Below are 20,599 nucleotides of genomic sequence, written 5' to 3' on the forward strand. Positions count from 1 at the left end.
GGAGAGTCTGTGTCTGTAAAACAAAGTTTTTCCTAATTAACATGGTTTTGTATTCGTCCTATTCATACAAGTGCCAAATGTTTTTCCAGGTCCTAGTGAGCTGTTGATCTAATTTATATCTTTATGGTGGAGAGTGCTGCATGTTATTTTGTCTCATATAATTTTTGTTCACTTTAGCTATTTGGGTTTTCATGTTCAGGTAACATCCTTTGTTCTTGCACTTGAGAGAGAGAAAAGCAAAGCTACCCCTTCTTTTCTCCTCTCAATCTTCTCTTCAAAGAGTCACGGCTCCTTTGGACTTCCCTCATCCACACCTTGATCCTTCCTTTCTCCCTGTCCTGCTCCTTTTTTCACAAAGGGGGTGACCCCACCAGGCTGCAGTACTCCAGCTGAAGACCTACAGCTGCTTTGCTGCACAGCATCATAATATTTTCAGGATTATTTTCAAAATCTCATTCTTCAAACAGCCCGGCACTCCTGCCTTTATCCGCTGCAGCATGCTGAGCAGAGCTTTTCACCCGGCTGGCCGCGATGCCATTCAGGGCTTTTTTCCCTGAGTGGTTACACTCGGTGTAGACCCGCTTGCTTTGTAAGTCTTGTTTCCACTGGCAGCCATGAGTGGGGCTGACTTTGCTGGTCTTGGGAAGCAATTAGCTGTGCATGTTGTTCTGAGAAAGACGTCAGGCCCCAAAGCAACCCCTCTTGCCCTGAAATGCTGATGAGCCAGCCCTGCCAATGCGCTTTAATTCCCGGTCCAGCGGGAAGCCATCCCTCAGCTCTGAGCTTCTGCGGTCTGAAGGATGTGGGCCAGCAGCGGCTAGCACGCGGAGCCGGGTGGTGATTTCCCCTGGCCCATGGCCACCAGCGCTTTCAGTCAGCTGAACTTCAAAGGGATGCTTGGTGTGCCCGAAGCGGCCGAGAGATGACGCGTGTCTGCTCAGGCTGCATCAGGATTTCTTTTTTAATGAAATAATGAAACCAGGAGCGTGTTAAGCCCCTGGTTTAGCTGTTGGAGTGGGCACGAACCTGTCTGCATGGACAGGGAAGCAGGTTTTATACACAAAAACACCCATGCTCAGCCGCCCTTTGAGAATCGGCTTTGTGCTCTCCCAGGCATGTACAATGCTCACTTTCTATTGCGAGTGTTAAATTGGCAACCGGCCGGCACTCCTCATTTCACCACTTTTATCAAAGGGAGAGCTGGAAAATGCTCCCAAGCCCTAAACTGCTGGATGGGCAGCTGAAGGCATGGGAATACATCCTGGCCCTATTGAAGGTGGTGGCAAGGCTCCCACGGATTTCAGCCATGCCAAGACTTCATCTACTGAGAGCCAGGAGGGGAAGAGCCATGAATTACAACAACACTGAGCAAAGTTTATTCACCTTTTGATGAAAAAGAGTTAGAAATCAAAGTAGAGAGCATCCCAAACACCCTGAGTGGCTGCTGCCTCGCTGAGAGGTGCGGTTTAGTGCAAGTCTGTGTGCTTGCACAACCTGCCTTGCAGTGGGTCCTTGGAGGCTGCTTAGAGTTTGGATCCATCCGTGTTTCTAACAACACCGTGTGGAGGACTCACTTTTCATCTTCAGGATTTGCTTAAATGTGTTTTTTTCCAAGAGTGATGCAGTAGAGACTGGTGTTGCTCAGTTATCTATGTAACTAATAACAGCTTCAGATTCCTACCAGAGAAAGCACTAGTCTAATTCAATAAAAGAAGTGATAAATAATGTTGATGAATAAGAGTGAAGTCGAGAATCTACTGATGTTAACCCCAGTCTTTGGAGGAGGCAATAAAATCATTTTTAAAATTATTCATCAGAGGGATGAATAGCGTCAGGGATTTTTTGGTGGAAAATAGCCCCTAAGTTGTTGACTCAGCAGTAACATTCATTCCTCTCCTCTGAAGAGCAGAGGGATACAAGATTATAGTCTGGGCTAGGGTTTGGCAGGAGCATGGACTAAACGTGAGCAAAGAAGTGATGGCAGCACAGCAAATAATGAGGGTGAACACTGCCATTTGTAAAATAATTTGCTTGCGTAAAGGTTAACGGATTTAAAGGAGATTCATCTCAATTCAGGACAGTGGAGACTTGAATGAATTTGTGCCAGTCAAAAAGTCACCTCTGAGAGTGAAAACATCAGAAGAGGAATGGGCGTAGGAGGGAGAGGGTTAAGTCACCTCAGAGGACACACATGGAAACACCAGGAGAAAATGGTGGATGTGGTGTAGTTCTGGGAGAATACTCTGTGGCTCACTGTCTGAGGGAGCTGCTCTGCTTTGTATGGGTAATGGGTGAGTGGGAAAAGCACAGCTATGATCAGAAAAGTTTACTCACCTCTTGGAGCCTTTCAGTTTCTTTCATGAGCCAAGCACTTCCATTGGTGTTCATCTGCGCAGCTCCACTGCAGTCTTTGGTGTTGCAATGATTTACAGCAGCTGGAGACCATCCTATCATTTCCTCGCTGCATGAAATGGAAGCAGAGAGTCCTGCAGCCACTGGTGTCATGACATGGGATGCAGATTTTATCTGCTGTCGTAGTGCAGTCAGAGACACCAGCCTATCTAAAACGTTGCCTCCTGCATCCAGTCTTAACAGTAAGCAAAAAATCAAACCAGCTTCCCACAACCTGATAGTAGCAATAGATGAACCACTTTAGGTAGAGCTTTCTGAGCCCTCGAAACAGCTCACCTCACATGGGAAATGACAGGAAGGCTGGAGGTTGACTGAGTTGTATGAGGCTGAAAGTGCGGGATTGCAGTGGGCAACCTCAGCAAAAACTTGTTGCTGGTTTGCTAATCTCAGCAGTCCACCACCACAACTAGACTGATTTACTTGGACAGTTGCAAGCTCGTTTACCGCGGTCTTTTCTTAAACAATGGGAACTGATAATGCAGTAATGTTCTGCACAACCCCATTAACAATGGCACAGTAGATAGAGGAGCCAAAGAATATATAAACTAATCCCAAAATAATAAGCTGTACTTTAAAAAAGCAATAAAAAGCCATCCTCACTGATGTGAATAGAAATTTCCAGACTAACTTTCAGGAGAAAAGTAGCTCATATGATGTGCTTTTGTTCCCCATTAAAACCCATTTTGTGAATAATTTTTCCCTTTAACATTGTTGATTTTGACGCTTACAGGTTGTCCTCCACCCGACTCCCAATAGCCCAAAGCAATCAGAGTGGCACAAAATGACTGTTTCCAAAAACTGCCCGGATCAAGACCTGAAGATCAAGCTTGCCGTGCGAATGGATAAGCCTCAAAACATGAAGCACTCTGGGTAAATGCTTGTCTCAATCTGAACTCAATTTGTTTTGAATGTGCCTTAGAAAATTTCTCTTTTTTAAGATTCTGGAAGAGAAACTCTTTTTCTCAATTTCACAGGAGGTCAAAAGAAAGATAAATATAAAAATGGCATTAGTTCAGTCGTTTATAATGCACTTTCCGTATTCTTAGCATACTCTTTTTAATGCCTATCAGCCAAACAGTTTAAATTTTAAACAGTATTCCTCAGGAAATCGCTAGGTTATTTTTTTTCCTGTAAGGAAATAATAGGTGAACTGCCTGACTCTCTTACTGAGAATAGTATAATTTCCTAAGTTATTCTGCACAAAAGCACATGCACCTCCCGCTTGAAATAAACTCCAGTGTGATTGTCATTATTTATACAGAGATACACAGTACAATTAAATAGAAGTTGCCTGGAGTAGGACTAATGATCTGGAAGGTTAAAAGGGAAACCTCTCCCCTCCAGACGTGAGTGTCAGAGGATCTGGGGCCAGGGGGATCCCTGGCTGCCACCCCTGGTTTCCACCTTCGTGCCGTGCAATGACAAGTTAGATCGTCCTTGGGAAGATCTAGCTAGCGCCATTGGCAAGGCTTTCCTCTGTTTGCTCTTCAGAGCTGAGGACGTGATTAAAAAAAATAGAAACTATCCAGGAAAGTCAGTGTGTTGATGAACTCTTTCTCCAGTATGTTTTTGGTGCTATAAAAATGACTTCGTTTCATTTTTATTTTCATAGTGTTTTGTTAGATTCAATCCATTATTAGATGGTTTGGATCACTCATCTTTTTTTTAATTCCTTCTCCTCCTCCTCCTGTCTTCTCTGCTAATGAGATCAGAGCCAATAGCCACATATGAAGTTTAATTTTTCCACCACGATCACAGGCACCAAACCCAAGATAGGACAGTTCACCTGTCATACTTGTTTCCTTGACCGCAGCTGATAACAACAGGGCTCAGCAGTCCTGGATTTTCTCAGGCTTTCAACTAACATTCGATTTACAAGATGCTGCTTGAAATTATGTGGTTTATAATACTAGCTTGCTATCAGAACTGCGATTGTCTTTCTGTTGATGTTAGCGGCAATAGCAAAAAGGACAATTATTTCCCTGTTCTTGAACTAGCCAGGGACTCGACGCCCACATCAGCATGACTTGGACTTTTGTGGCTTAAACGTCCACCAAGAGTATGTTGGATCTCTTCTGGCATAAGGAACCACTAGCATAACCAAAAAGGAATTGTTTTTCTATGTATTGAACCAGAGCTAAAGTAATTATAATGATACATAAAATGTAATAATGCTGAATAATGTCCTTGTATTTATTATTAGTCTGGTGCTGCTACTGTTTTTGCAGAGATTAAATGCTAATTTTGATGTTAATTTTAAAAGTTAATTCTTCCTTTGTAGAAAACAGTAAATACACTCCTCCTTAGAAATTAATTCGGTTTGCTTGAATATCTATAGCCAAGCGATTTCTAGGAATTCACCTTAAGCTGTTCAGCAAAGTGTCCTGGTTTAGTCAGTCCAGTGGATACTGGGATCCCGGGTACTGGTTTTGATGTAGTAAGTAACCCTCTGTTTGACAGCTCCCCTCAGCCAAATGGTTTTGTGAAGGCTTAAAGCAACATTTGGGGTTTCTCTCCCTCAATTCTTCTGTTGCAAATGTATTCTTCACCAATCCTACCATGTTGTAGTGATTCACAGGCATTAAAGGGCTTCTAAATTCTGAGCAAGTTGTGAAAGACAAAGAGGAAGAGAGAATTAATACTGTGTAACATTAAGACTCTGGGCTAGAGTGACACTTATGTGTCACTTTCTTTACAGGTTATTTGTTCAGGCTAGAAATAAACACATTCATGAATGCTGCTGAGCTTAAAAGTCTTGTAATTATTCCTGCTTGTGTATTAACTTCAGTTTTTAGGTGTGAAGAAAACATTCTGAAAAGCAAGAGAACAACATATAGTCACTTGTGTACTAATTCACCTGTTCTTTTCTCCTAGATATTTATGGGCCATTGGTAAAAATGTTTGGAAGAGATGGAAGAAACGATTCTTTGTCCTGGTCCAGGTAACAGATTTAACTAGAAGTGATCTTAAATCACAACATGAGATATTTAAGTCTTTGTTCTGACCATTTTCGGTGTTGTATAATTGATGCAGCGCTGTGCTTCTGCCTAGGGTGTTTGTTAAGTGATGGATTTTTTTCTAAATGTGTACAACTTTTCAAGGATATCCCAGTTGCAGACCTCTAGCCATGAGTTTCCTGATGCAAATAAATGCTTGGTGAAATGGAGAACCAATTTTAGTGAGGAATTAATGAGATGAGGAGGAAGCTCAGTCTGTCTTGGCTGGAGGTGCTTGGGTGCAAATGCTCCCTTTTGAGCCTCCAGGTAAAATTTGAAGTCCATTGAAATCTACAGAAGTTTCATCGCTGGCTACATCAGAGTCAGTATTTTGTTCTTGATATTTATTTTGCCTTCACGTTCATTACTGCCTCTCATTGTCTGCGGCTCTCATCGATGATTTTGTGATGTCTTTGTTCCTTTTGCCTTTTTTCTTTTTTTCACTTTCTGCCCTCTCAGTTTCAGTAGACCTGTGTATTTGACCAGGGTTAAGAATTTCAAGGAAACAGGCAGAAGATGTCCTCTGTGACCTAAAAGGATCTGGTCAGTACTGGGTGTGTTAGATCTTCCCTCACCTTCCCAAGGGCAGCTGAAACCACTGCATTGGCCACAGAAGTGTGAGGCCCCAGTTTGAGCAGCTCCATCTTCACACCAACCTGATAAAGCCACAGAGCCCTCTTGGGTCCATCTCTCCCTCCCTCCTCTCTGGGTTCCCCAGGGTATGTTGTCTCCAAGCACGAGAAATAAAAGCTTTGTGCAAGGTCCTGTGATGAAAGCAACACAGAGATGCTCTGATGGAATAACATGACATCCAGCTGAGATCTTGTGCCAGCACAGATCCAAAGTGATCAAGTCAGAGGGTGAAATCCTACTGCCGATGAAGCAGATGGCAGGTCTGCCGCAGAGGGGCCGGGATTTCACCCGTGTGTAAGAACTGAGATGGTGTAAACCAGGTGCACCAGGCTCCGCGTTTGGGATGGAGCATGCTCGTGTGCTGGCTTTCTTGTGCTGATAAGGGGAGGATTCCACGCAGTCCATCTTCCACCTTACACAGCTGGCTTCTCTGGTCCTAAATCACCGGATGTTAACTGGTTAGTTTGTTTTGAGTTAATTATTACTCGAAGTTCAACTGTCTCAGTAGGAAGCTTAATTGCATTCCCCGTTTGTCCATCACTGCCGGCCTCCGTAGCGCCAAACTATGTGACAGATAAGAAAATCCATCCTGGGGAGGTAAAAGGGATTTATGATGTGCGTGAGCCATGTAAGTAGGAGCCTATTTGGAGAGACCAGTTGAATACCTAGTCCAGTAACCAAGTATGATCAGCAGTGACAGTTTAAGTGCTTGTTTTGTACTCCAAATGGGGTCAAAATGGCCACAGAAGTGGGGGAGTTAGTGTAGAGCAGCCACAGGAGATGCTTCTATCTGCCCAAGCAGTATGTTTAGATTTAGGTAAGTGATGGGTTTAGGATCTGTGTAATCCATTCCTAGAGGCATCTGGTTTGCAAATGCACCCTCCGTGCAGGGGCTGGCCAGGTCCCTGGTGAGGTAGGGTGCTTGGCAGCTCGCAGGGGAACCCAGCGTCTTGCAGATCTAGACCACTGGAGGTAAATCCCAAACTGTCTCCTGGGTAAGAAGCGGCAGAGGCCATAATGAAGGAAAGGCCTCTTGGGAACATTATGCAGTGACCCTGTTCTTGGGCAGGGATTGAGGGATTGCTTTTCTCTGTATGTTTCCTTTATTATGTTCTGAAATGAAGTTAAAAGTGCTGTGGCAGTCTGTGATCACCTGTAGAGCAACTAGTATTGCTTTTCCCTGAGAGATGATTAATTCCTATTAGACCAAGTTCTCAGTCCCTTTTTCCCTGTGAACAGGGATTCTCCAAAGCAGAGAATCTTCTTTCCTAACATAGCTTCTCCCATAAATAAATCTATTTTTAGATTGCACTCTTCTGTGCAAGGGTTTGCAGGTTTGGACATGGATTCCCATGTCTCTCTCAAGGAGCCTTTCTTCTGGCCATTCTATATGGTTGCAATCACTTCTCTAGTTTTCAGTTGCTATATATTCTTCAGCTTGCTGTGGAATTGAAGCTCTCAGAGTTATTCCATGTTTTCTCATGTTACTAGGTCTGTATTCGTCAGTTGGCATATAAGAGCAGAATTTGGCCAGAAAAGTGATTCATTTGAATAAGATGAGCAGACTTTTGCCCCCAGAGAGTCTCTGTAGCCCACCTCAGAAATTCCAGCTGCCACTGCAGCTTCTCTGTTATGTTACCGTTTGCTCAACATTTGGTGCAATGTAAAGTGTTCTGCCGTACATCAAATATAAACAAGAAACACTCTCTATGCAGTCCCTCAGATGTAGTTTGAGCATATTGAACATGTCAGCAGGCAATAAAGATGGAATAAAAATACTTTGCTGTCCGTATGTTTGTCATTTGCTTTTCATGCAATGCAAAGGATGGGTGCTGATACGAACGGGGATTGGCGGCAAAGGTGTTGATGTCCAGGATGCTCTGAACTCTGCTAAACCGCAGACAGAGAATAACCCCGGCAGGAAGGTGCGCTGGCTCCATTACGTAAAGAACGGAGCAGCCCTTGTTTCAGGAGCTTGTTTGTCCGCACCAGGCTCCTGCTTGCACCAGAGCTGAGAGATGGAGTCCAAAGCATAAAGTCCGTTTGGGATACAAGTGATCTGGTCAGTCCGTGACACTGCCAAGAGGGCAAGGCTGTAAATTCAGATGAATAACTAAACATTGCCTTTCTGATCCCTTGTCTCTGTCCCTTACCTGTAGCACCTTCTATTGCAGCTCTGTCTCCTCTCCCATCCCTTGCAGAGTAACCTCCTCCTCCTGGTCCTGTGCCCTCTCCTGCCCCTCTTTCCCTATTTCAGATGGACACAGGCTCAGTTCCTTCAGTGCTATTGGGTGGTATCGCTCTGCCTTCTGGTACCAGTGGTTAAGAAATTCAATGTAATAAATACTCAAACTCTTCATAACCATCTAAACGAGGCACAAAGGTGCCAAACTGCATGGGCGGCACCAAGGAGGAAGGTGTTGATGGCAGTTTGTCTCTTTTGTGTCAGTGATGCCTCGCCGGTATGAACGGAGGCTTTGCGTGCGTATGTAGAAAAAGGAGCTCTGCAGGGAGCATTTCCAGTGCTAGTTGGCTTCTGTAAGCCCTGGAGAGAAGGGGAAAGGAGCAATAACTGCCTTGTAATTTGGGTGGAATAATCCCTCGCACCTTCTGTGTCTGTGTAGCTGCGAGGGTTGTACAGGAGAGGAGATGATTTATTTGGGTGTAGTGGGTGAGAGCAGTTCCTTTGTGCCATTTCTAGAACTGGGCCTCACCTCTCCAGCACAGGCATTGCTGGGTGGACTTGGTTCAACCCCTCGGGGAAGGTTTACAGCATGGCGCGGCTGGCAGAGCTGGTGCATATGCTCCTCCAGCATGCACCCATGCGTTAAGAGGGGATAGTTTTCTCTTTCGAATGAATTGCAGTCCTCTCTGCACGCTGCCCACCCTTCTCGTAGACACCCTTTGAGATGAGCAGCAGAAGAGCAGAATACTGATTAGATGTAAATTACATGGCAGAGACTCGTTACTTGCCTAATTTTAAATCCTGAGATATGCAGCGTGAAAGTGATGGCAGAATATGGCCCTGAGCTTGGATGGAAATGGTCCACAGCATCACAAGTGAGGAAAATGCTTCGTAAAGGCAGCAGTAATGCCAGTGGCAGTGGTAAGCGAAAGCAATGGAGCAATTTAGGGCAAAGTTCCCCGTGACTGGTTAGGAAAGAAAATGTACATCCATCGCAGATGTTATAAGTGTTTCCTAAGTTGCCGTATCAGCTGCCTGAGCACAGCATACAAATTTCAGCCAGTTTGCCAATTAGACCCTCGATCGTGCAAAAGCTGGGATTTTTGATAGCTGACAGAGCTTGTATTAATTCTTTGCAAGGTCTAATGTGCTGTACTGGCAACAACACTATTGTTGGTTCTGGTGGGTTTGCTGGCTTTGCGGTAGGAAATTTCTTGTAATGATTCTTAAGGGCAAGTGAATTAATTACATTGAGATTTCAGACTGAATCTGTTCTTCTCTTGTCATAACCCCATTTCTGTGCTCTGGCAGCATATGGGAAGTAACACTCCATGGTACCTGGATGACATGTCTGCTGAGTAGCTTGAAGCAGTTTTCAGCTGATTGTGTCTGATGGTGTTTGCAGAATGTTGTTGGAACCAGATCAACTCTCTGCAGATTAAAACCAGTTGCAGTGTCTACGCCTGGATCTATTGTTCCAGTGACAGACTCCCTGAACTCATTATAATTTAGACTAACAGTGACAGTTCCTGCTTTTAGCAAAACTCAGCTGACTCGGGATAAAATGAAATTAAGTAAGTGTTCAGTAGCTCCGAATAACCAACAGAATTTGAAAATAATTCAGCAAAATTGCAGTGTACTACACCAGTGGTCCTAGACTGTGGTCCTCAAGTCAAGGTAATGACCCGTAGCTGGTCCCCATAATCATATTAAATCATGTTTTCAGTTAGACCCTCGCTGAGAACTGGACATAGGTGGTGATTCTTGAGAAACCTTGAGTGTTGATGAGAAATACAAGATGTTTGGGAAATGCTGGTTAAGTAGATGCCACAGCTTGTTACACCTGGCTATGGTAGGTCCTGCATGTCCCGTCTGCACTCACGTGGGATGGCTTCCCACCATGCAGTCCTGCCCAAAGAGAGCACACGCACACCTCCTGCTTGTAGGAAGAAGTTAGGACAACTGCTATGTGCAATTGTTTAGGGCTGAATGGACGTGCTGAGATGTGAAAACTGTTGTTTTAGCAAAACTCAGCTGACTCGGGATAAAATGAAATTAAGTAAGTGTTCAGTAGCTCCGAATAACCAACCAGAATTTGAAATAATTCAGCAAAATTGCAGTGTACTACACCAGTGGTCCTAGACTGTGGTCCTCAAGTCAAGGTAAATGACCCGTAGCTGGTCCCCATAATCATATTAAATCATGTTTTCAGTTAGACCCTCGCTGAGAACTGGACATAGGTGGTGATTCTTGAGAAACCTTGAGTGTTGATGAGAAATACAAGATGTTTGGGAAATGCTGGTTAAGTAGATGCCACAGCTTGTTACACCTGGCTATGGTAGGTCCTGCATGTCCCGTCTGCACTCACGTGGGATGGCTTCCCACCATGCAGTCCTGCCCAAAGAGAGCACACGCACACCTCCTGCTTGTAGGAAGAAGTTAGGACAACTGCTATGTGCAATTGTTTAGGGCTGAATGGACGTGCTGAGATGTGAAAACTGTTGTTTTAGCAAAACTCAGCTGACTCGGGATAAAATGAAATTAAGTAAGTGTTCGGTAACTCTGAATAACCAACAGAATTTGAAAATAATTCAGCAAAATTGCAGTGTACTACACCAGTGGTCCTAGACTGTGGTCCTCAAGTCAAGGTAAATGACCCGTAGTTACAGTGAAACAGTGAAAACTGTTGTTTTCACATTTGTTTCTTTAAGCTAGATCATTTCCTCTGCTCATTTGTGTCAGGAAAGGGCTTGGGAGGCAACGTACAGCTGCAACCAGAGGACAAGAGTCTCCCATCAAAGTGGAAAGCTGTATTACAGCTGGCAGTATCTTAGCACAGTTTCTCTCCCTTGGGACAAAATGCATGCTGTTAATCTAGGAAAGGTCCATTTAAGAATTTAACCCAAGTGGGGCGGTGTTATGTCAACAGTGAGAAAGGGGGAGGCAGATGACTGAGCCCAGAGTGTGAGGGACGACAATTAACAGGTTTGAGCAGGATCCTGGGGAAAGCGGTGCTCGCTAGAGCAGGAGTCTCTGGTGGAAAAACAAGGACGAAGTCAGGACTGGTTAATACATATCTACTGTATTTATTAATCAGTCGGATTATATAGCTGGTGACAGAATATGGTCGAGTGCCAAGAAAGTCAGATCTAATTTAGCAGCCTGGGAATACTGAACTTTGGCATTTGTCTCCCGCTGTCTGCTTCCCCTTTCCTGAATTTCTTTGTCTTTTTCTCTTTTTTCCCACTTTCTTTTCCTTCTGTTCTTTTGTCTCAAATTATTTCTCAAAGCTTTTTCCCTTTTTTGTAATGAACCAGCCAGGGCAGCCTTGGATTATTCCCTTTTTTTTAGTTTTGCTCAGTTCAGCTTCCTTAGATGCTCCTTTCCTGGCCCTCATCGAGTCCCTGGATGAAATCCCAGCTGCTTTGAGAGTTTGCCCCTCACTGGGCAGAGATTTCTCCTCTGTCTTCCATCAGTTTCCTCTCTGTATCTGTGTTTTTTCCAATTACTCAAACCATTCATCTTGCCCATCCCATCTGCTCGCTTGCTCTCATACTCAGCTATGGTTCGGCGTGAACTCAGCAGGCTGTATGATTAATTTCTGCTATTAACTGTTTCACTTGTCTGGCCACTTCTAAGCTTCTACAGAAAGCAGGCTCTGTAAAGCACAATATTTTAGAGGACTGATGAAAGGCAAGCTGCAATCTCCACTTGACCCTACAGCGTTGTTCAGCAGCGAAGCACAATCGTGACATACCGAGCTTTCTGGAATCTCATTTTGTCGGATTTTGCTTTACCACCACTCATAAATGGAAGGAGCCACATTGCACTGGTAGCCCGGGCATCAGCTTCTTTCTGACCTCAAGCAGTAAATGCTTTAGGCAGCAGAGTAAGGCAGACAGGCTGGTATGCCAGTTCTTGAAGTTAGTAGCTTGAGTTGTTTATGTGCAGGGACTCTGCGTGGCACAGTTGACACCTTTTCCAGAGGCCATCGATAGCTGTCTCTTCCCTCCAGCCTGATCTTGAGCTTGAGCTTCGCACTTGAGCTGAGTAGAGAAGAAGTAGGATGTGAACCCACGTGAGCCCTGGCTCATCGCACATCGTAGACCCACCCGTAGGTTTCTCTTAGAGGTCTCTTCTAATAGTGATGTAGGGCAGCTTCTTCCAAGGAAATCACGTGAACGCTAACAGGAGAGACCAGTTTGCTTTGCCTCTGTCCCAGGATGGCTCCACCAGAGCCTACTGCCTACATCTGTCTTTTATAACTTTTAATGTAAGAATGACAAGCTCTGAAATGCCTGCGTGTGTTTCCATACATTACTGTTGTGTTGGTACAGTTGCCTTATTGATAGGGATGAAGAATATTTTCTGGGTCCAAAGATGAGAGAAATTATTTATACATGAAGAAGAGCCTGAAATTCAGACCTCACGTTCAGGGTCAGAGAAGAAGAAACTGAACTACTGAGTGTATTTTACCTGTTGCTATAGAGCATGCAGGAGAAGAAAAAAACATTAGTTGTATTAATGTTTTCAATCAATGTCAGCATAGGTTAGCACTGACTCGTTTCAGGAATTAAATTTATCATGCAATCCCTGAAGTTCAGGCTGTCTAACACAGAGAAATCAAATCCTCACTGCTCAGATGAAATCTCCAGGGTCTTACCATAAATAAAGTACATTCAAGAGTTTCTCCAGGAGATGGCAGCAATATACTGCAAGTATAACTGAATGAACACTGCAGGAGTCGTCTGAATATTGTGCGGTGGGGCACTAGGTTATTTTTAGATTTCTTCGTGTTAATCTTTTAATTTTTGTGTTGCCGGTACGATGGTATGCATTCAAAGTTCATAGCATAGAATATGCACTGGTGTGCTCCTGCTATTGGTCTGTTACTTGTCAATCTTTCATCAGTGCTGGTAGTTTTAAGGAGGATGCAAGATGCTTAAAGCATCACTTTTAGTCTTACTCCCACAAATGTGTTAATGATAGGGTTTATTCTTAGGTGGCTTTTGGAGCTGTTCCTGGAGGAAGGCACCGTGCAGGCAGGGCTGCTGAGAGCAGGCTGGCAGCTAGCAGAAGCCCATAGAGGGCAGCAATATACTGAGCGCCGGCTGGGAGACGCTACGCCAATAGACGGGTCCCCTGACTTAAATAAATGACATTTTATTAGCTATAGATGCCACCAAAATAGGTGCTGCATGTGTATTTGTAGCTGAGCGATTTGTCTGGAGTTTGGAGGCAAAATGCCCCAGCCCAGCCGCTCGCCCATCATTCGGGATCTCTCCCGACTTCCAAAAAATGACGAGCACGATCCATTGCCACCCACCAGAGTTTCAAAGTTTCCTCCGGAGGTCAACAAAATGTCCAGACTAATAAAATTACGTCAGGCGTCCAGGATGTGACACAACCTTAACAAAGTCATTTGAAATCATTTGACAGTAAATTTCCCCGTGAGTTCCTAGCCTGGGGCATGGAGAATCCTCTCCTCTCCTCTCCTCCCTGGCCGAGCTTCTCGCCGACCATCCAGATTGCAGCACGCCGAGTACGCACGGGGTCTTGATGCGGCCTGATGGCCTCCTAAAGGCGATTCAGGAGCCTGGCAGAGCCCCTGCAGCTGAGTCGGCTTCCGTCAAGAGCTTGACATTGAATGTATCGTGTCATGCAGATGGTACCTCAGAGGAGTGAGAGCTGCCATTTACAGCACTGATGACAACAACTGCCGAGATCAGTGGGATCTTAAGATTGCTTTAATATGACTGGCACCTAGCAATTTAGCTCACATTGTTTGTGACAGGGTGTCACTCTTGCACTTGTCTGGGGATGAATGATAGAGGGTTTTAAAGCATGGAGCTTCCTCTTTTGGAGGAAATTAAACCGCTGTAAGTACTGATGCGGAGAATTAGATGCCCGCCACAGCAGGGTGTGTTAAGAGAGAGCTTTGCAAAACCATGGTAAAAAGTTTAGTTTGTCTCGTATGGGCAATGACCGTCAAAATTACCCCACCACCCCCAGTCCCTGTAAACACACCATCAGCGTATGGCATTTGTAAGCGCTTTGGATTGCCTTGTCATGATCACCCGGTGCCATCTTAGCTTTGTGATTTTCTTCAGGTTAGTCAATATACATTTGCTATGTGCAGCTACCGGGAGAAAAAAGCTGAACCTCAAGAGCTGCTGCAGCTCGACGGATACACTGTGGACTACACCGACCCGCAGCCAGGTACGGGGGCCGACGGCTTGCTGCTGCGACCGCAGGTGCTCGTGCTCGCCACGCTGCGTACGGCTCCCAAACGGGAGTCCTCTCTCTCTCTCCCTGCTTGCAGCTGAACTGTGATCAGCATTATTATAAATACGTTTGTGTTTATACTGATCATTAGCTATGCATGACTTTACTATAAATAGATCTAAGGAATTGAGCTAGGAGTTGCACCAGAGGAGGGAAAGACTCATCTTCTCTGGGGAGCCTAAGTGAATTAGACGCTTAAATCCCAATGAAATTTGATTGTGAACTGAATGCTCAAATCGAGTGATGATCCTAACCTGTGCCTTCAGATTATATTCCCTAAATAAAAGGGTAGCAGCTATGCCTGTCTTTATTGTAGAAAATATTTATGGGACCAACCCAGCATTTTTGCCTGCCCCATTTTCTCTCTGATAGATGTAAGTGAGTGGAAGGGGCAGAATTAGAAAGCCCCCTGGTACCTGGAGGTACCTGTTGTGTACATGGTGCTGAGACTCTTCTTCAAGTGGAGGAGCGCCACATTTCTTTTATTTCGGTGGGGCGACACACTGCGCATGGTGATCCTCACCATGCCCTGGATAATGGTATCCCCAGAGGAGGTGAAGAAAGACACAGTAGGTTGGTTGTCGAGACCTTGATTCCAGGTTAATTCCGATGTTAGGGAGATGGGAAGATGGGTCCCGAATCAGGGCAAAGACAGAAATAAGCGCATCACCCAAGCACCTTTTGTGCAGTGTGAGCACTGGTGCACTCGCTCTAATGGGAAACCTCCCACCACGTCCCCTCAAAACTCGTTTTTAATGGGGCTCCAGCGGTGCAACCTGCAGGGGACGTGCACAGACGGGGCTGCAGGTGAGAGAAGCAATTAATCCAAGTGTGTTGGGGTATGTTTTAGTAATCACGGTGCAGGGTGCTACCTGGGGGACCTGGCAGGCTCTCTCGCAGGTGAGTTTGGTGCAAGGGAGGGGACTGAGCTCAGCCAGGAGCCGGGGGCAGCGTGAGGCTGGCTGGGGAGACATGCGGGGCGGGGGGGGGATGGGAAGCCGGGGGACATCCCCTGGCTGGCCTCAAAGTCTGCAAAACTCCGTTGTCACTTCCTCTCCTGCCAGGTTTGGAGGGTGGGGAGACAGCGGGGCGGTGGTGGGATGGGAAGCCGGGGGACATCCCCTGGCTGGCCTCAAAGTCTGCAAAACTCCGTTGTCACTTCCTCTCCTGCCAGGTTTGGAGGGCGGCAGAGCATTCTTCAACGCTGTGAAGGAAGGAGACACGGTGATTTTTGCAAGTGACGATGAGCAGGACCGTATCCTGTGGGTCCAAGCCATGTACCGAGCCACCGGCCAGTCTCACAAACCTGTGCCGCCTACCCAAGTGCAAAAGCTAAATGCTAAAGGAGGAAATGTACCCCAGCTAGACGCCCCAATCTCTCAATTTTGTAAGTAAATAAGTTCTCCTAGAGAGCAGAAGTCTTTGATGGAAAGATTTTCTGCACTGATGTAAATCAATATTCGTACATGTTTCTGACTCCAAAATGAAATTTTTTTCATTATCATTAAGCTGCTTTTTACAATAGTGGATCCAGACCCAGTTAACCTGTGTTTAACACAACCAAACCCGAGAAACAAAATTCCTTGGGGAACTTGTCAATGAGTATTTTAAAGTGCAATACTTGATGGAGGAGAGACTGCGATCTCAGAGCCTGAGACCCAGCTTGCTTTCTGCAGACGTGCATTTTACCCCCACACAATAAACTGCACACCCAGATCAGAGCGATTCATTAGCGCCATTAGCTGTCTATCAAATGCATCACGTGCTCAGAACTACAGGTGCAAATCTTGCAAGTATGAAATGCACACACAAAAAGAGGTCTCCTGTTGAATATTCAACTGTAGGAAAACATATGGTATTTTTAACAGGTTGCTTTGCAGGCCAGTTAGATGTGAATTTAAAGCAATCATCTTTTAAGTCGTAGCTATGCTGCATGTCCTGTGCAGTTATACCCAGTTTGCTTAATTTGAAATTCAGAGCAATTTCTTTTGTCTTGCAAATATAATTTGATTATAAACCAGACAAATGCCTCCTCGCTCATTTTTCTTGAAAGTGTCGATCGCACGTCTGGAGCCTCTTTGTTATGTAACATACAGCAGTTCTTGCTAGTTTCAGCAAAATTTAAGAATTAGTATCGTAAGGAAAATAAGGAAAAGTGGTTCAATATTAGCAAATTCTCCTAATTAAATCAGATTTTAACATTTAAAATAGTCCCTGTAAAACTGTTATAGAGTATTTTGTTGTAAGGAACTCAGAAAATCTGCCCCTTGCTTATCAATATAATTTGATCCCCTTTTATATTGGTTTAACTTCTTCATTTCAGTATTTATAGAAAATAACAATGCAAGACGTACATCTGTACCATCAGTGTTACAGCAGAAAACCTCTGCTTGCTGCTTTTTTCTTTTTTTGGTGGTTTTTTTTTTTAATCCTCCATATGCCTGCATATTTTGGACTCCCTTCTGCCTTGCATTGCTGCTGCTGTCAGTGGGGACGTAGCATGATGCAGCGTGGTAAACCCATAGTCAGTATTTTCATTTCAGTGACCCTCATCCTCTTCATCCCAGTCAGGTCACTGGCTTTGGGGGTGCAAGGTGTAAAGGATTGGGGTCGGGAAAGAAGGACGCCTCTCAGAAAGCCAAAATGGGAGATGGGAATTGGGCTCTTGCAAGAGGGCAGTTTACCGGCCGTGGTTAGCCTCTAGGCCTGGCTGAGCTGTGCTGACCTGAGAGCACTCCCAGGGATTGTATGTCCCTCTGCCCAGGTTCTTGGATGTAGCAGGCACAGGTCCTTCTATGGCTGCTTTTTTACATGCTAAAAGCCTTCGAAGTGTAGCAAGGGAGAACAGCAGAGGGATGCTGCTTGTGGCTCCCTCTCCTAACAAGCGATGCTCAAGGATGCCCTTAGCTGCGTGGTTGGTGCAAAGAGGATGCACTCCTGTTTGTCCCAGCGTGATCCCTGCGGATTAGGGTGAGGGCAGCGAGAGAATATCAAACTGGGGAATCAACTTCCCCTCCAGGCTTCTCCCATCCCTGCAGACATCAGGCCTGGAAAATTTTTCTGCTGGGTAAATTCCTGATGTTTATGGAGTTTTCACTTTGCCAGACCAATATGTGGGGTCAGGTGAAGGGTCCCTTTCCCAGACACATCGTAATTGCCTGGCAGCAGCTGTAGCAAAGTCTGCCAGGAGTTTGGGAAGGGAAAGGGGATGCCTGGGGCCGTGGACCTTCAGGTATGTTGTCCCCATGCACAGCCTAGCACTGTGTGTGTGGAGAGAGCTGAACCCCCCTGCTTAGGTTACTGGGATGGAGAAGGGGCAGCTGGTTTGTCCTAATCCTTGCCAGGGAGCAGTGAAGTCAGTGACTGAGCCCAGGAGTACTCCCTGCATCTAACCACAGCCCAGCACGTCCACCAGAGACTTGTGCTGCTCGTGGTCCTGCAGACCTGTATCAGCCTGCCTGTGCTCAAAGCTATAGAAATGCCACAGGTTTGACCTTGCTTTTTCCATCTCACTTGCCTGCCAGGAGGCAGGGATCCCTCATCCTCACTTCTGGTGAAAACAGCTGAGATTTCACCCCCTGGTCCCTCCAGGGCATCTGAGGGGGTCAGGATCTGACCTCAGTTTCTCTCACTTGTTCTCATGCCGATACCAACTCCAAATCCAGATCATTCAGCTTTTTTTATGCCACCACCCTCTTTCCATCCACAATGTGTTTTCCCCATAAGCTGGGAGGCTTCAGGCTCCCCTTTTTGCTGCAGGCACTGGGAAACCCTTTTGGTTGTGTTGTGCCAAAGCATGGAAGTGGGAAACCAGTCTGCTCCTCAGTCTGATGATGACTTGCTACTTCAGCATCTAGCCTGGGCTAGTGTGTTTTGTCCTCGGTCTTCCTTCCTCCTCCTCCCTTGGATCTAGATCCCTCTGAAAGCTTTTTGTGCACAGGACCTTCATCCTACAGGAGGAGGAGGGCAGCACGCCATAGTACACCTTCATCTCAACAGCAAGGCCTGCTCATTTCATATTTCAACATTTGTACATGGCAATGCTCATGGCAAAGTCATTGGGCGCAGCAGTTAAATAATCAGAAGCGGAAGCGAGTCATGCATGCCACACATGATGGCTTATCAGGAGTCTTAAATGCACAAATATGTCTCTCAGCTCCTTCAGTCTTGAAATTCAAACATATCAAGTATTGCATTTTTAAAAGGGTCTTGGTTTGTTATTGGGTTTTTTTGGCTTGGGTTTTTTGGTTTGGTTTTTTTTTTTTTTTCCTGCAGAAAGGTAAGGACTTTTGCGAGACATTTTATTCTTGTGCATTTATCTTTATACCTGTCATATTTTTTGTGCTTATTAGAGTCTATGGTGAATGAGGATGTGCAAAGAAGCAAATGTTAAGCCATTTGACGAGTAACTGTTGTTATAGCTTTCATGTTGTAGCAGTCCGAGATGGCACACGCGCATGCATGCACATGCAGAGAAAATCCAGCCCTCCGCTCCTGTGATGGAGCTGTCTGTTAAACAGAAACTTGAGAAGAACATATTTTGCTGTTGGGGAAACTTGGGAGAAATAGTGAATTCATTTGGTTCCCACCTCTTTTGACTTAGTAACCACAAACTTCAGCAGCACTCAAATTCTCATCCGCAGTTCGATAGCAGCGCTTGACTTGGAAGTAAGCAGACAGCTCCGAACCAGGGTGGAGTTTATTTTATTTGCAATTTAAGTACTGAAAAAAAAAAATAGATCCTGCTATTCATTAATTTTTGTATGACTCCACAATTCCTTTTATGTGGGTGAACAATACCTGTTAGAGTGAAAAGTTTTGCTTTTTTTGTTTTGCTACAATTTAAAAGAAAAACTCCATTCACGCAAAGCTGTGCTTTTCTCCAGTGTTCGCGTTATGAAAGAAAAAACCCAAAACTGTTCTTGTTTACTGTTGAAATCATGCACAGTATTGTAGTCAATAATGCTACCAAGACATATTACACCTTTTGGCAATATTTAAGCTTCATAAAAGTGGTCACTTGTCTGAAAGCACCGATCTTTGTTCGTTCTGTGTTAGTGATGCATCAAACAAAATTCCCAAACATGCTCAACATTCTTTTTTTTTCTGAAACCCTTTTCTTTTTAACATGAAAGATTGGTCCGTACTTGTTTTACGTATCACTTGTGGTTATATTTCATTTTTTAATGTCTGTTTATATTTAATGACTGTTAATCACGCCATATACAAAGAGTTGGTTGTTTTGAGAATTTGTAATTATTTGTTCCCCCGTAATAAGTAGCAAGGTTTATTGAGCTGCTTAAGAAATTCTCAGCTGTAAGTGGGTTTTTTTTGGTTGGTTTGATTTTCTTTAAGTTTCTTTTTCATTCTTTGCTTGAACCCAAATATTTAGCTGCTAGGTTAGGGCTCCTGTCTGCTTTCCTGAGCCTTGTTGCTAGTCTTTATGTTATTCTGGTTTGTTCCTTCTTACCCTGCTAACTTCTAGCTGGACTCAAGGGTAAGTGCTTCCCTGTAGCTAGCACAGCTCAGATAATCAGACTAGATTATCTGACATATGCAATGTGCTTTTTTTTCTCTTAAATCTTTCTCATGTTTAGATTTTGTAGTACAAACCTTCCATGTTATTTTCCTGAATTGAGGTTTGAAATGTAAGTTTCCATACTGAAATTAGGATGCATGTGATGTTTGCATAATTGCCTTCTCTCCCTGGCTTTCACATTGGCATCAAGTGATCCTTTTAGTAAAGCCAATCATTAACATTTCTATTTTTCATTCCAAGACGTAAATATTAATTAACATCACAATAAAACTGTAAATAATACCTTCTTTTGTTTCATGGAATTTACATCTAGTTGACTGCTTCCTGCCTGAAAACAGATCATTTTGCACTCTGACAATATCCTTTCTCTCCGTGCCGATGATTAGCTTGGTGCAGCGCACCAGCGTGCGGGGCTAACCGTGGACACCTCAAAGCGTAGAAAGGTAGGGCAGGAGACCCCGAGAGACCTAGACAAGGTGCAGGACTCCACAGGAGCCCCCCAAAAACCCCTCTGCACGTGCCTTGTGAAAACAAGCCTGACTCATCCAG

At 44.7% G+C, this 20,599-nt stretch overlaps 1 protein-coding gene across 1 annotated transcript in view; it reads left to right on the plus strand.

Annotated features, from left to right (window-relative positions):
* CADPS (calcium dependent secretion activator) overlaps positions 1 to 20,599 on the plus strand; it is a 238,364-nt gene that overhangs the window by 120,229 nt on the left and 97,536 nt on the right. The window contains exons 8-12 of the mRNA XM_019473420.1: positions 3,143 to 3,282; positions 5,287 to 5,353; positions 14,337 to 14,445; positions 15,686 to 15,898; positions 19,997 to 20,008. Of these exons, the coding sequence (XP_019328965.1) occupies positions 3,143 to 3,282; positions 5,287 to 5,353; positions 14,337 to 14,445; positions 15,686 to 15,898; positions 19,997 to 20,008 (541 nt within the window). The remainder of the gene's footprint in view (positions 1 to 3,142; positions 3,283 to 5,286; positions 5,354 to 14,336; positions 14,446 to 15,685; positions 15,899 to 19,996; positions 20,009 to 20,599) is intronic.

Source organism: Aptenodytes forsteri, unplaced genomic scaffold (assembly GCF_000699145.1).
Source record: "Aptenodytes forsteri isolate BGI_AS27 unplaced genomic scaffold, ASM69914v1 Scaffold53, whole genome shotgun sequence".
NCBI classification, from domain to species: Eukaryota; Metazoa; Chordata; class Aves; order Sphenisciformes; family Spheniscidae; genus Aptenodytes; species Aptenodytes forsteri.